Source organism: Ursus americanus, chromosome 1 (genome assembly GCF_024610735.1).
Source record: "Ursus americanus isolate L20-20 chromosome 1, mUrsAme1.1.p, whole genome shotgun sequence".
NCBI lineage: Eukaryota > Metazoa > Chordata > Mammalia > Carnivora > Ursidae > Ursus > Ursus americanus.
In genome coordinates this window covers 10,236,419-10,251,176 of record NC_142127.1, presented here as the reverse complement: position 1 = coordinate 10,251,176, position 14,758 = coordinate 10,236,419, and the positions used below count along the sequence as shown (strand labels likewise).

The 14,758-nt window shown below is 47.6% G+C and overlaps 1 protein-coding gene across 1 annotated transcript in view; it reads left to right on the top strand.

Annotated features, from left to right (window-relative positions):
- Positions 1–14,758, top strand: part of CFAP221 (cilia and flagella associated protein 221) — a 92,781-nt gene that overhangs the window by 52,218 nt on the left and 25,805 nt on the right. Inside the window, exons 12-16 of the mRNA XM_045804097.2 lie at positions 2,445–2,532; positions 6,423–6,512; positions 7,465–7,563; positions 10,839–10,944; positions 12,937–13,070. Of these exons, the coding sequence (XP_045660053.2) occupies positions 2,445–2,532; positions 6,423–6,512; positions 7,465–7,563; positions 10,839–10,944; positions 12,937–13,070 (517 nt within the window). The remainder of the gene's footprint in view (positions 1–2,444; positions 2,533–6,422; positions 6,513–7,464; positions 7,564–10,838; positions 10,945–12,936; positions 13,071–14,758) is intronic.

Genomic DNA, 14,758 nt, shown 5'->3' with positions numbered 1-14,758 from the left:
GAAGTTTCCATTAGGCATAAATCACTGTGACCAAACCATGGTCTTTCCTAAGTGTGACCAGACTGTGGCAGAACCAGAGTGAACTGTGGGAGACGCCAGGACACTGCTCCCTGCTGGCCACTGCTGCCAGCACCCCATATCTCCCTAGGGGCCCCGAATCTCACTCCCCACCCCACCCCCACCTCAGCCCCCTGTGCCCTGGGCTCTCTGCCCCAGGCAACTCTGGGGAGCCCAGCAGTGCAGACTGGGGTGGGCGAGGCTCCCGGTGGAGGTTCCAGAGCTCAGCTGTGAGACCTCTGTCTTGTGCTCCTATAGTCAAAATGCAGCCCTTGTCCACAGGTTTTTCCTGGATCATACCAGAAATATCCATGTGCACAGACTCCACTAAAGTAAACTTTAGAAACTCTTGAACTGAGCTAAAAAAGAGACTCTTAGAAAGAATCTCAGAGAGGCCCCTTGCCCATGCCCCATGGCCACACTTCCTGGACAAAGAGAACACACGCCAACCTCCTGGGCCTTCACAGATGTCCCCCAGCCCGCCACCCCGCTTGCCCAGGGCGGTACCCTTCATGTCTCACAGAAGCACCTTCTCCTTCCACAGCAGCCTCTGTTCATGGTCTGGCCCCGGTTAAATGGGAAATACGCCAAGTCACTGCAGATCATTTTTTAAAATACTGTGTCCCTATTATAAAAAATGGCCACACTGTCATTGTAGAAAACCTGAAAAAATATTTTTTTTTAAGTGGAGAGAAGGGAGAGAAAATCCGCTATAATGTCAGTGACCACTACCAGCACTGGGGTTTTCCCTTCCTTCTGTGCTTCTCTGTAACACGCCTGAAATCACATCCTTGATCCAGCTTTGAAGGCTCTGTCGTTCACTGAATACTTTCTCCTGCCTTTTTTTGTCGAAAGATTTTTAAACCTGCCGGTAACACCCATATACATTTGACATTGGTTCACTAGTTGTTGACATTATGCCACATATATTTCCCCTGTCTACACACACACACACACACACACACACACACACACACACTTACACCTGCTTTTGAAGATTTGAAATTAAGTTACAGACATCACGAAGCTTTGCTCTTAGAGACATGAGCACTTCGCTCTGAAGAACAAGGACATTGACACCATAATATTAGAATTACCAGCCCATCTGTGAATTTACCAGGTTGTCTCAATAATGTCCTTTCTATCTGGCCTTTTGGTTGGTTTGTTTTCAGAGAGGAAGAATCCAGCATCCAAACAAAGGTCAGACCATTTGTATTTAGCTTCCAGGTCTCTCCAGGCTCCTTCAGCCAAACAGTTCTCCAAACATCCTCTCCCCTTTTAAAATCAGAGATACTATTTATTTTGAATATGTGCCAGGCTCTGTGATCGATTTGTTCCATACGCAGAGTTTTCTAAACTGTGCTCAAATTCACAAAACACAAAATTCACCATGTTAAACATTTTAAAGTATACAATTTAGTGTTTTTAGTGTATTCACAGGGTGGTGGGACCGTCACCACCACTCGACTCCAAGACATTTTGCATCACCCCAGAAGGAAACCCCATTCCCATTAAGCAGTCACTGCCCATTCCGTCTCCCCTTCCAGCCCTCGGCGACTGCCAATCTACTTTATAGCTCTATAGATTTGCTGATGCTGGACATTTCAAATATATGAAATCATACATATGTATGTGGCCTTTTGTAACTGTCTTCTTTCATTTAACATGGGTTGAAGTTTCATCTACATCATAGGATCTGTCAGGACTTCCTTTTATTCCTTTTTATGGCTGCGTAATATTCCATTGTACAGACCTACTATATCTTCCTTACCCATTTATCAGTTGATGGGCGTTTTGGGTGGTGTTCACTTTGGGGCTACTTTGAAGAAGGCTGCTGTGAACATTTACATACAAGCTTCTGTGTGAACGCATCTTTTCAGTTCTCTTGGGTACATATCTAGGAGGGGAATTGCTGGGTCAGATGGTAGCTCTCTGTTTAACTCTTTGAGAAACTGCCAGACTGTTTTCACAACAGATGCACCATCAGCAATGTACATGGGTTCCAATTTGTCCACATCCTTGGTAATGCCTGTTATTTTCCTTCCTTCTTATCATTGTCATCACCATCATCACCATCCTAGTGGGCATAATGTAGTGTATCGGTCATTGTGGTTTTGATTCGCATATCCCTAATGACTAGTGATGTTGAGCAACCAAAATTTTTTACTCATAAATATCCAGCGTGTGAGGCTGGAAGAGAAGTTCATTTTGTGGGATACAGTCTTCATCTGTGTTGCCGTAGTCTCTACAACTTCTCTCCCCCGTGGCCCTCCTCCAGTATCTCAGCAGCCCCTCCAGTTGTAGAGAATAGCTAAGCCACTCCATCTCCCAATTGGCCATGGTGTTCTGATGGGTTCTGGAAGCTGGTTTTTTTTTTTTCTCCCCAGGCAGGTGCACCTTGGCAGAGATCATATGTCTTTTAAATTTAGAAAAGAACTTATTGAAGAGCGACAAAGAGAGAACACCAAATATAAGGTCAGAATCACCACTAACCCGATGATATTGATGGCACTAAATAATTTGAGTTCCTGTTCTATGCACGATGCCTCATCAGAAGAGAGAACACATTGCTCCGTTGGGAGGGGAAGAGGCTGATGACAAGTTAGTTGTTAAGCATAAATCAAGGCTGCCTGTAGATGTCACAAGAAACCTCTACTAAATATTGTGGGGAGTCAAAGGCCACAGAGGAGAGAGAGCTCATCTAATGGGAAAGCTTCCTGGATGACATGGTATGATTTTGAAAGGTAGTAAATTCAGAGGGAGGGGGATACCTCAAATTCACACTGGAGTTCTGGGCATGAGATACACCTGTCACATGATCTGCAGAGCATGAGAGTAAGAGGGACACAAAGACAGTGACCAGGAGCAACGCCAGAGCCAGAGCCAGACAAAAGTTCCAAGTCAGAGATGCTCAAGGGGGCTGGGCGGAGAGGGGAGCAAACTGGTTGAGGGGAGGGGGCCACAGTGGGGTTGCCAGGGAAGCACCTGTGGGTTCACGGAGGGGAGGAGAGAGGTGGAATTGGTGGGACTGTGCCATGCCCCTGGGCTCAGCATGGCATGCGAGACCTTGTTCCCTGAGAGCAGGTGCAGGGGACACTGGGGACAGGCTCGTAGTCACTGAAGTGCAGGACACACATGGGCCAGAGGAGATAGGGCTTGGCTTGGGCTTCCTGGGGCTTCTCAGGGGCTCGGACTTTGTTGGTAGGACTTGCAGAATCGTCCCATGTCATATTAGTCTGCTCGGGCTGCCATAATACAGCACCAGGCCGGGTGGTGTAAGCAACAGAAACGTATTTTCTCACCGTTCTGGAAGCCATAGGTCAAGGTGCATGATCTAAGCAACATGAGGGGATGAGCTCTTCTCGACTTATTAGACCATCTTTTCCCTGTACTTTCATGTTTTTTTCCTCTGTCCAAACTTCCTCTTACAAAAGACACCGGTCACATTGGAGTAGGGCCCACCCTATGACCTCATTTTAACTTGATTGCATCTTCAAAAACTCTGTGTTCAAACAGTCACATTCTGAGGGGTTAAGATTTCAGCATATGAATTTTGGAGGGACATAATTCAGCCATAACACATGTATTTAAGCTTGGGAGTGTAAGCTTCCCGTGCTCAGTGTTAGCACTGGGTAGGAGAGATTGACGAAAAACATGTATCTTGTCAGATATGAATCTGTTTCTCATATAGAATACATTTTTCTTCCTAGATCATCCGATTAGAGTCCAATTCAGATATTTGAATGAATTTGTCTTGTCTTTCTTTATTTTGTATAAGAGAGACAAAAGAATGTAAAATGATTACATTAGTAAACCTTAGCATCTAGGGAAGGCACATACTAGATTGGCGTTGAAATTAATTTGATTGTAGTTCCGTTTCTCCGCATTGGATTTTAAAAACAAAATATTGAGTTTTCTGTCCACCCCACAATGGGATGATATTTTCTGTTTTAAAGATGAAGGTGACACAGACATGGCACGACCACGTAAGTCAGCGTGACAGTGAAACCTGGAATTGCCAGCATTTAGTCACCAGGCAAAGCCAACTGTGTATTTATTTTGCAAGCGTATTTAACAAGCGCTCTTTGTCTGTAAGGCTCTCTGCTAGCGAATGAGCCACCGTCCCTGTCCTCCAGAAGGACACAGTCCAGAAGGGGCACAGAAACATTAAGAGATGACTTAAAATGTGCCGAGTGTAGTGACTGAGGGGTAAAGGAAGGGGGAGGATAGAATGGTTCCTAGGGGTCCAACTTTGGTGCATGCTGGCAATTTTAAATGAGATCCCAAATACCAAGGAAGAGGGAAGACGAAGAAAAGTTCAATTTGGGACATGTTACATCTGGGGACACCGGAGGGCATCCAGGTGGCGGCTGCTGGAACAAGTGTACCTCGGCAGAGAGTAGAGCACAGAACAGCGCCGTGGCCTGGGGACAGTGAAGGCGTGAGAAGCCCGTAGCTCAAGGTGGGAAAGCCAGAGAGTCTCATGATTTGAGGGGAGAGAAGCAGACAACGAAGGAGACAGGAGGGGAAATGGTCAGGGAGGTCAGGAGAACTGGACAACACTGAAAAAGCAGATGGGGAGGGATCCAGGATGGCAGGGCCTGAAAAGGACGCAGCACGTTTGGCCACTTGGAAGCCCTTGTCTGCCTTAGCGATAGCAATCCCGGGAGAGAAGTGGAGGTAAAGCGCCACGTGGCCGCGGCTCGAGGAATGCAGGGAAGTGAGTAGCCCATTTCTTGAGAAGTTGAGATGACCAGGGGCAAAGAGTCAGGGCATGGACCATTCGAGGGGGATGAGGCGTCAAGGAGGGGTTTCTAAGTTGGAAAACTCAAGAGTGTTTGTTCACTGAAGGCAAAGAGCAATCGCAGAGGAAAGGGCTGAAGAAGTTTGGGAAGAGGCCATGGTCTGAGGGAAGATTGGCCTTGAACGGGAGGAAGGACCATGGTGTCATCAGGCTTGCATGGGGAGAGGGGGCCATTGAAGGAGGCCAGGCCAGCTGCAGAGATAGCCATGAGCAGCTGCTGGAGAGAGTTCTGCAGAGAGGAGCGAGCATTCTCAAAGGTACCCAAAGGCAGCAGGAAGGGAGCGGTCTCATCCTTAACATCACTCACTCGGCCCCTGAGCCCCAGTGCAGTTGGACTGCAAGTGTTGCAGAGACCCTATTCTCTGCGTCTGCAAAATCTCATCGGGCAGCTGAATCCTGGCAGGTGACCCAGTGGCAAGGAACACCTAGAGGCACAGGCCATGTGGCAGAAAGCTGAGAAAAGAGAGCTGGGCTGGGGGGTGGGGCGGGGGGGGGGAGTTATAGCAGGATGATGGGCTTCTACTCAGGAGATGGTCGATGATAATAAATTTCAAAACATTCATCATAAATAAGTAGAGTCTTGATAAACATGTTAGACCTCAACCTCCTCTCTCTTCTAGCTAACAACCTATTTGCCAATCCTCTCTTTAAGGTGCTTATTTTATTTTATTTCATTTTATTTTATTTTTAGTGGTGGTAGAGTCTGGGTCTCTCCCCACAAAATCTGTCTTTTGAAGCTAAGGTCCACAGTCTCAGACTCAGCTCTCTGACATGTGTAAATCAGAGCTAGACAGCTCACCACCTGGTGACAGCTATACAACTCTCTTGTCTCTCTTGTTAATGTGGTGATCAGAATAGATCGCCTCTAGTTACGCCTGTAAAAATGATTGCGAACAGCGTACATACAAGCCAAGCTAAATTTGGAAGTAATTTAACAAGTAATAAAAACCACAGATAGGTAAAAACTAACAAGCTTTTGCAGTGGACACCGTCCCTTTTTCCATGGAGGCAGGTGTATGCAGACACCAATCCAGGCCCAGCCAGCCAGTCTTCCGGGGGAGTGTCCCGTGTCTCCTGGGGAATAGGACCGAGAGCGCCAGGGCCCCAGGGAAGCAGGAGGTGGGGAAGGGGTGCAGCCTGGAGGAGGACACTTACTCCAGGGAAGGGGCAGATCCCGATCCACGTTCACCACCCAGGAGAGGGGAGGAATTATGTACCTTTGTTAAACCCCATACTGGCATAATCAGCCGCAAGGAACTGGAAACTTAAGTTTCTTTTTAAATGAACTCTTTGCGTTTCCATGGTTATACGGTTTCTTAAAATCCTTCTTGTGAGTTTTAAATGCTTTGGAAATAATTTGCACTCAGCCGTTACGACCCCCCCATGTTTAAACAGTGAGTGTAATTATAATGGTCACTTGAACCCTCTGTCACCCACTGCCAACCAGACCTCATGTCCGGGTGTGACTGATCCTTTGATGGGTTCCTATCAGTTTTGAAGAGATATATAGTTGCATGTACTTGTATTCAATTCTAATATTTTTGATGATTAAAAAACCCAGCTAGATAGAGGAGATCCTGTTTTGGATGAAGAATTTCAGCGCATCAAGACAGAAGTCAACCGGAAACGGGTTGTTCACAGTCTAGAAGAAGTAGGTAACTTTACATTATTTGGGAGCTAATTATCAGCAGCCCTTTATATTTTTATTTTTAAAACACTAAACAATTTTATAGAAATGCTTTTACAAAGAGATATTTACTAAGTTTTAATTTATATTTAATTTTAATTTCTATTTTCAGAGTGTTTTTTTACTATGTCTTTACAAGTGAAGCATCAAAAATCATAATGTTTCCTTGAAATCAACAGCATTACATTCTTTGGCTCCTCCTTTATGCCCCTCTACTTTCTCCTTCTTGGTCTCCTGTTCTGTTTCCCTTTGCTCTCCAAGCCTCTGTCTGTAGGTCCTGCTGGTGGGTCCCTGGACCTCTGTTCCTTGCCCCCTGCCTTTGATGGGAAGGATACACGACAGGAGGCCAGAAGCCAGAGTCCTGGTCCCAGCTCTCTCTCAGATTTGGGACCTGGGAAAAGCCTTCTTAGTCTCTGTGCCTCAGTCTCCTCAAACATAAAATGGGGACAGTAGCCCCTTCAGCTGAGCGTCCTCTGTCATGTGATGGTGTCTGGTGAAAACCCCAGTTTTTAATTCTCACAATGAGAAAATTTGAGAAAGAGTGAGAGAGAGCACAAGAATGGGGTGAAGGGCAGAGGGAGAAATAGATTCCCCGTTGAGTGGGGAGCCTGATGCAGGGCTCGATCTCAGGACCCCAGGATCACGACCTGAGCCGAAGGCAGACACTTAACTGACTGAGCCACCCAGGCGCCCCTACACCGTCAATTTATTAAAACCCAAATCTCAAATCCCACTTTTGGCCCCAACCCAAGAAGAATTCCCTATCCTGCTATGGACACTTACAGTGTAGGATAAATGCTCGTTCCGTAGCGGAACAAAGGAATCATACCTTGATTAGGATCAAACATTTTTATCAAATGCTCCTACCTGGAGTTAAAATTTAAATCTAAGATGTGCCTGTGTTTTATTTTCACAGAAAATCAAGGAATTCCATCCTAATTTTGATCCACTCATTAATAATACCTGGGTCAACAGGTTCAGGGCGCACAAGCGCTTTCAACAAGCCGCACGCAAGGTAAGTCCCAGCACCAAACAGAAATTTTAATTTGTTTAGTCCTCAGCACAAGAAAGTCGAACAATGAGGCTGTTTTTTAAACAGTTTTATTGAGATATAATTCACCTACCATAAAATTCACTCTTGTAAAGTATACAGTTTGGTGGTTTTTAATGTATTTACAGAGTTCTACAGCCATCACCACGATCTAACTTTAGAACATTTGGAAAAAATTTATTGAAGTGTAGTTAGTATACAATGTAATAGTAGTTTCAGGTGTAAGGCATAACAATTCGACCATTAATTTTAGAACATTTTTTATCACCGCCAAGAGAAACCTGGTTCCCATTAATGTCCCTCTCCATCCCCCAGTCCCTGGCAACCACTGATCGGCTTTCCATCTCTATGGATTCACCCCTTCTGGACATTTCATAAACATGGAATCATAGGGCACATGGCCTTTTGTGATTGGCTCTTTCACTCAGCTGGTTTTCAGGGTTCATCCGTATGGTAACCTGTACTAGTACTTCCTTTCTTTTTATGGATGGATACTCTCCCATCATTCCATCCTGTAGATACGCCATATTGTACCTGCTCGTCTGCTGAAACGTTCGTGGTGTTCTCTCTTTTCTGGCCATTATGAACAATAATGTTAGAAATATTCGTGTACACGGTTGTGGACTTGTGTTTTCAATTCTCTTGGGTATATACCTAAGAGTAGAAGTGCTGGGTCGTGTGGTAACTCTAGAACAATTGGATTCTGATCAGTTGCTTCTAGAGATACAATTGAGAATTCCTGTGGGATCCTGTCTCATCCGGGCTTATGGCTTTCCCCTCCAGACGTGTCATCTACTTTCCACCCAGCCTGTTAGAGCCTCCAATGGCTTCCTGTAATCGGGATAAAAAGATAAAGGGTGTCAAGTGACTCCCTGGTCTAGCTGCGTGCCACCCCCCCCAACTCCTCCCCACCTCCCTCCTCTGTGTTGTCCCAGTCCTCATCTCGCAAACACACCAACCCGTTGCCTTCTACAAACCTCCTCACCCTTCAGCTGAGAAGCCATTCTATGTCCCCTCCACCTGGGCGTACTTGTCCTTTGGGCCAGCGCAAGTCTACTTTTCCCCCAAGAAATAGCCCTTGTAAGCATTAGCATCGAGCCATCTCTCTGGTGCCTCTTGGGTCTTATGCTGCCTGTAGATCTCTTGTCCCAGCCACTGCAGTCTGGCCCCCTGGCGGAGGAGAGCCGTACCTCAAGCAGGGGAGAGCAGTGGTTGAGACCTGGACTCTGGAGCCAGGCTGCCTGCCCCTAATTCTTTTGTTTTATTTATGAGAGAGAGAGAGAGAGATAGCGAGAGCGCGTGTGAGCAGTGGGGAGGAACAAAGGGAGAGAAAGAAGCAGACTCCCCGCTGAGCAGGGAGCCCAACATGGGGCTCGATCCCAGGACCCTGGGATCATGACCTGAGCTGAAGGCAGATGCTTCACCAACTGAGCCATCGAGGTGCCCTCCTACCCCTAATTCTTGATGCCATTTATGAGCGTTCTGATCTTGGACAAGTTACAAAACCTCTGTTAGTTTCCTCGTCTGTAACTGAGGATCACAGTAGACCTGTCTCGGAGTTGTCGTGAAGAGTAACCGGGCGAATATGCATAAGGGACTCCAGAAGTTTATGTTACAGGTTGTCCATCAAGCAGTGTTTCCAGTCTGGACTAAGGACAGTCTGGGGGTACAGGGGCAGAGCTCACTGATCAGTGGCCTGCGCGCCAACCTCCAGGGCCCTGGGGGACCCTGTCCCTGCCGAGGCTCTGTGTGGGTGGGCTGCTATGTGCAGAACAGAGGTGACCCAAGAGGCTCCCCGTGGGGAAGAAAGTGGTGGAAAGAGGCAGCACGAAGCTGTGCTCCAAGGGAGGAGGGCACAGCTGTTGACAATGGGCAAACAGCGGTGAGACTGGCCAGGCTGGCTTCCCCGCGAGTGTGACCACCCGGCCTTTCTGGACTGAGCCCTCCAGTGTGAAAAAGTTCTTGTCAGCCATTCGGGGCTTTGCTCTGAGCGATGGCTCAGTCTTTCCCTCACTCCCCAGCAAGACTGTCAGATCAAGGTGCAGATACGTCCCCAGCCTGATGACTTCCTGTCATCTCCCCAGCTCAGCCCCAGCCCCGTCATCCCCAGCCTGGATTAGCATGACTCTCCCTGCTCTCCCTGCTTCTAGTCCCCCCACGGCAGCTAGAGTAGTATTCCCAAAGCCGAAAGGTGATGACACCCCTCCCCTGGTAAAACCCTCCGAAGGCTTCCCATTGCGACTGGAATGAAGTGCACACCTTTTTTCAAGGCCACTCCGGATTTCTCTCTGTCCCTTAAACATGTGTCATTTGTTCCTGAAGCAAGATCTTCATCCTTGCTGGCACCTGTGCTCTGAATTCTCTTCCCCAGATCAGTCTGTCCTCATTATTCAAGTTTTAGATCAAACCTCACCTCCTCAGTGAGGTCTTCCATCGTTACCCTTGCAGCAGTGGCCAGACCAGCCCCCTTCCCAGCCCCCACCCCGATATACCCTCGTGCATTTACTCTCTTTATTTTCTTCACGATATGTATCTTGTTGACTCATTTAAATGTTTATTATAACCCCCAACACACACACACACACACACACACACAGAGTTAGAACGTCAGTTTGGTGCAGGCAGGAACAACTGTATCTGTTATGTCTTGAGCAGAACTGGCCACAGCGTTGGCACTCCGTACTGTCTATTTGTTAAATGAGAGTCCCTTAAGGGATGGGAAGGGGTATGCATCGTGGGAGGAACGGTCCCTTGAGCCACAGCTCTGAGCACAGGTACCAGGCCCCCCTGGTAGCACACACTCTGAGCGCCAAGCACAGTGATATACAGTTAGCAGTGCCCATAATCCACAGCCTGATTCCTACAGAACATCCGTTTATTTGGTCCCTCCACTCCGAAAATAACACGGCAGGAGCATTGCTCTTCAGAGACACTGAAAAGAAGGAACGTGGAACTAGTCATTCTTTCCACTCTGGAAATAGAAAAACGGGGCTCATAAATTGAGCAGGACAAGGCCAGATGACAGCTTGGTCTTTTTTTATATTCAGGCAAGTCAACATGGCCAAGACCTTGCAGTCCCCGTGGCCTCTGTCTAGGGCAACGTGCCGTGGTCCCTGTGAATTCTGACTTAGAGCAGAGGGGCCTCAGCCCTTAGCTGTGGGTGGGGACAGGGAATCCGGCTGAATGCCAAAATGAGCACATACCAATTAACACTTTGAAATCATCCCTTCTAATTCCAGATCATGGTTCATCGAAGGTTAATCAGTATGCTGAATGCTATTCATAACATGGACAAAGAGGCCATAAACAGAAAGCTGAGCCAAGGAAGACAGTCAGTAATAACAGGTAGAGCACAGGTGCCAAGTGCATCGAAGCTTCGATCCTAAGTCGTCTGAGCATGATTTTCCTGTATAAGGAGGTTAGCTGTGTAGGGGTAAAATATTTTCGTAAGTCACATCCATTAGGTTTTGGGGTTTTTTATGGCCACTGTAATGAATCACCACACAGTTAACAGCTTTAAACAACACAAATGTATAATCTCACATTGCTGGAGGTCAGAAGTCTGAAAATCAAGGTGTCAGCAGGGCTGTCTTCTTCTCGAGGCTCCTGCAGAGAGGCTGTTCCGGGCCTTTCCGGCTTCAGGAGGCCCCTTCCTCACGCCACTCTGCCCCCTGCTTCAGTTGTCACCTCGCCTCCTCTGACTTTGACCCTCCTGCCTCCCCTCACGTGGCTCCTGTGACAACGTTGGGCCCACCTGGACTACCCAGGACACTCTCCCCATCTCAAGATCCTTAACTGAACCATACGGGCAAAGTCCCTTTAATCATGGAAGGTAACAGAGGCACAGCTGCCAGGGGCAGAATGCGGACATCTTTGGGGGGGCCGCCATCAGGCCTACCCAGGACATAAATCAGACCTCCAGGCCAGATTTGGCTGAAATGCCTGCCCAACTGATAGTTCAGCCGGCCAACCCAGTCAAGTTGTGACATCTGTGGAGTTTGGCCATGGTTTGACCACTTGTTTTGTGCCCTCGGTTCTCTCATCACCAGAGACCGGGGTGGTCGACATTCATGCTTGTCGACGCACTGGCTGCATCTAGCGTTGTCACAACCTAGCATTTGCACAAAAAGCTTTCTTTTCTTTCTTTCTTTTTTTTTTTTAAGTAGACTCCATACCCAGCATGGAGCCCAACACAGGGCTTGAACTCATGACCCTGAGATCAAGAGTTGGCTGCTCAGCCGACTGAGCCACCCAGGCACCCCACACATCAAGCTTTTTATCTCATGTGATCTTAAAGGAATTCCAGTCCTCAGATGCCTGGGTTGACTGGGCTGTCGGAGGCACGTTCTCAGTGGCTTTCGGGCTCCCATCACTATCTTCTCTACCCCACAGCTCATATGCAGACCCACGGGCAGGCCCCAATCCTTCCAAACGCTGCCTGCCCTCCCTAGCCTGAGCCCCAAGCCTGGCTCTTCATGCTTCCTCTCCTTCAAGATCTAGATGGATATTTTTTTTCAAAACATTTTATTGCATTTTAATCCTTTTCTTTGTGGCCTGATCCAGTGCTGTTTCCTGAGTTCATCATCAGAGGCAAGAGAAGACTTGCCTTTCATCACAGAAAGGGGCCAGCTGGGGGGCAGCGGGTGTGGGGCTTGGGGGGACAAGCTGTCTGTGCAGAACTCGCCATGGACACACCTAACAGCCGCTGGGCAGGACATCCAGCAGGACCCTGTCCCTCCTCACAGACAGCGCCCCCAAACCGGGGCTGGGGCACAAGACCCACACAGCCCCAAGGGAAGAAAGAGCTCTGGTGCCCCGAGCTCAGGCACCAAGTATCTGCTTCTCCTCTTCCTCCCCTTCAAGATCCAGATGGGTATTTTTTGCTCTTCAATTATGCTTTTTAAAAAGCCCTCCTGTGTTGTTTTTATATCTGGTAGTGATGTTTCTAATGAAGAAACTCTTGTCTAAAATATTGTAAAATTTACCTGTGAATTCTGTATGGACCCCTGGAAGCAATGTCTTCATGTGCTTTTTTTAACGTGCTCTGTTTCTTTACGGACAAGGACAAAGAATATTCATTAGAGATCCTTTCATTAGGAATTGTAGTTTTTCCGGAAGTAAAAAATCAGTCTTTCAAAACTGGAGAAAGGGTGGGGTAAAGAACAAACGAAAACCAGAAATGGGACCGGATGCGTACACACATATATATTCTTTCCGAAATGGCATGTGGCAAGGGCCCGCTGATCGGCGGATGGCAAATACGAGACTAAAGATGGTAGTTTCTCGTGAAAATACCGCAGAACTCCCCAACAGTGCTCTTTTATTTTTCACCCACAGACAAGAATGCCTCCAGATACTTCCTGGCTCGGATCAGTCAAGATGATTATTCCGGCCGGTTCTCTGTATCGCCCGAGAAAGTGCTGCCCTTCGCCTTCCCGTCCTACAGTCCTCCTCAGAGCTCCAACGAGTTGGTGGGTACTGTTAGGCTGTGGGGTGGGGAGCGGGCACGATCAGATGATTCTTAGGCAGAAGCCATGGCAAGACCTACCTCAGTCTCTGTCCCTTTGCTTCCTCCTGAGAGGCTCCCTGGGGACACCTGTGCCCAGACACTTGTGATCACCGGGAAACCGGAGATCGTCTACGGCCACCTGCCTGTCCCCTGATTCAGCTGTGTGGAGCTCCCTGGTCATGTGGCCTGGGTGCTTTCCAGCCTGGAACCCAACAAGAGCCCCTCCTGGCAGCCCAGGAAGGGGGCCTGAGAGCAAAGGGGCACATGGAGAATCCGAGAGGGCCTGGCCTAGGGAGGTGGGCTCTGCTCAGCTGGGCCCTTCTGCTTCATGGGCAAATGGGGAGGCTGGAGAAGGGTGGCCCCAGGATCTAATACTCTAACCCATGAGACTCACAGTTCTCTCTCTCTCTGGCAAGAGGTGTGACAGTTCATTTTCTTGCCTTCTGGGCACAGTGATGCATTGAAATACAAATAAGGGGCACCTGGGTGGCTCAGTCGGTTAAGCGTCCGACTCTTGATTTTGGTTTGGGTTGTGATCTCAGGGTGGTGAGATCGAGCTCCATGTTGGGCTCCATACTAGGCGTGGAGCCGGCTTAGGATTCTCTCTCTCCCTCTGCCCTTCCCCCCCCCCTGGCTCACACTCCCGTTCTCTCTCTCTTTCTCTATAAAAATAACAGCTAACTCTTACCATGAGTCAGGCAGTGCCTGAAGCGTTTCACTTTTATCGGTGTATTTACTCTTCGGCAAGTCTACGTGATAGGTTTATTATCTTACGGGCGGGCGAGGAAGAAACTGAGACACAGGGTCATATGGCTGGTAATAAAAGGTTGCCTAAGCCCATGTACTTAGCAATAAAAAGCGTGTTTAAATTGGTGTTGAAAGCACACATGCAAATTAATTTTTTAGTTCCAGAGAATAAACTTGCCATGCACATCCTGCATTATATGTTACACATCGCACGTTAATCTACTCAAGAATTGCAGGACCAACTTTAGAAATTCCATGTGTTTTCTGCATTAGATCATCAAATGACTTAAAAGATCAGACTAAGCTGTTCCTAGGGAATAATAAATCTGTGATTTTCGAGCATTGATAAACACACTTAATAATTAATGGGGTGGAGGGCGCCTGGGTGGCTCAGTCGGTTAAGCATCCTGACTCTTGGTTTTGGCTCAGGTCATGATCTCAGGGTCATGAGATCGAGGACTGCATGGGGCTCTGTGCTCAGCGGGAGTCTGCTTCTTTCCCTCTCCCTCTCCTTCTGCCGCTCTTCTTCCCCACTCACAAGCACACTCTCCCTCTCTCTCTCTCTAAATAATAATAACAACAACAACTACTACTAATGGCACAGAAAGTGTGATGGTGATGAAGAGATCACTGTGTCGTGCAGCCCATCTCATTATTTTTGGATAGTGCCCATCTTACACATTCCTTTGGTGCCTTAGTTAGTTCTCCAGAGACTTCTCTGCTGCTCAGGGTTGATGAAAGAATGCTCAGCACTCCTGTCTATAATGAATTTTGTAATTCATTACATGGATACTTTATTTCATCAATTCTTTTCATATTCAGCCTCTTTGAAATCGGTAAATGTCATATAAGCAATGGTGTATTAGCCATGCATCATATTAATTTAATGATGGTATCTTAGAT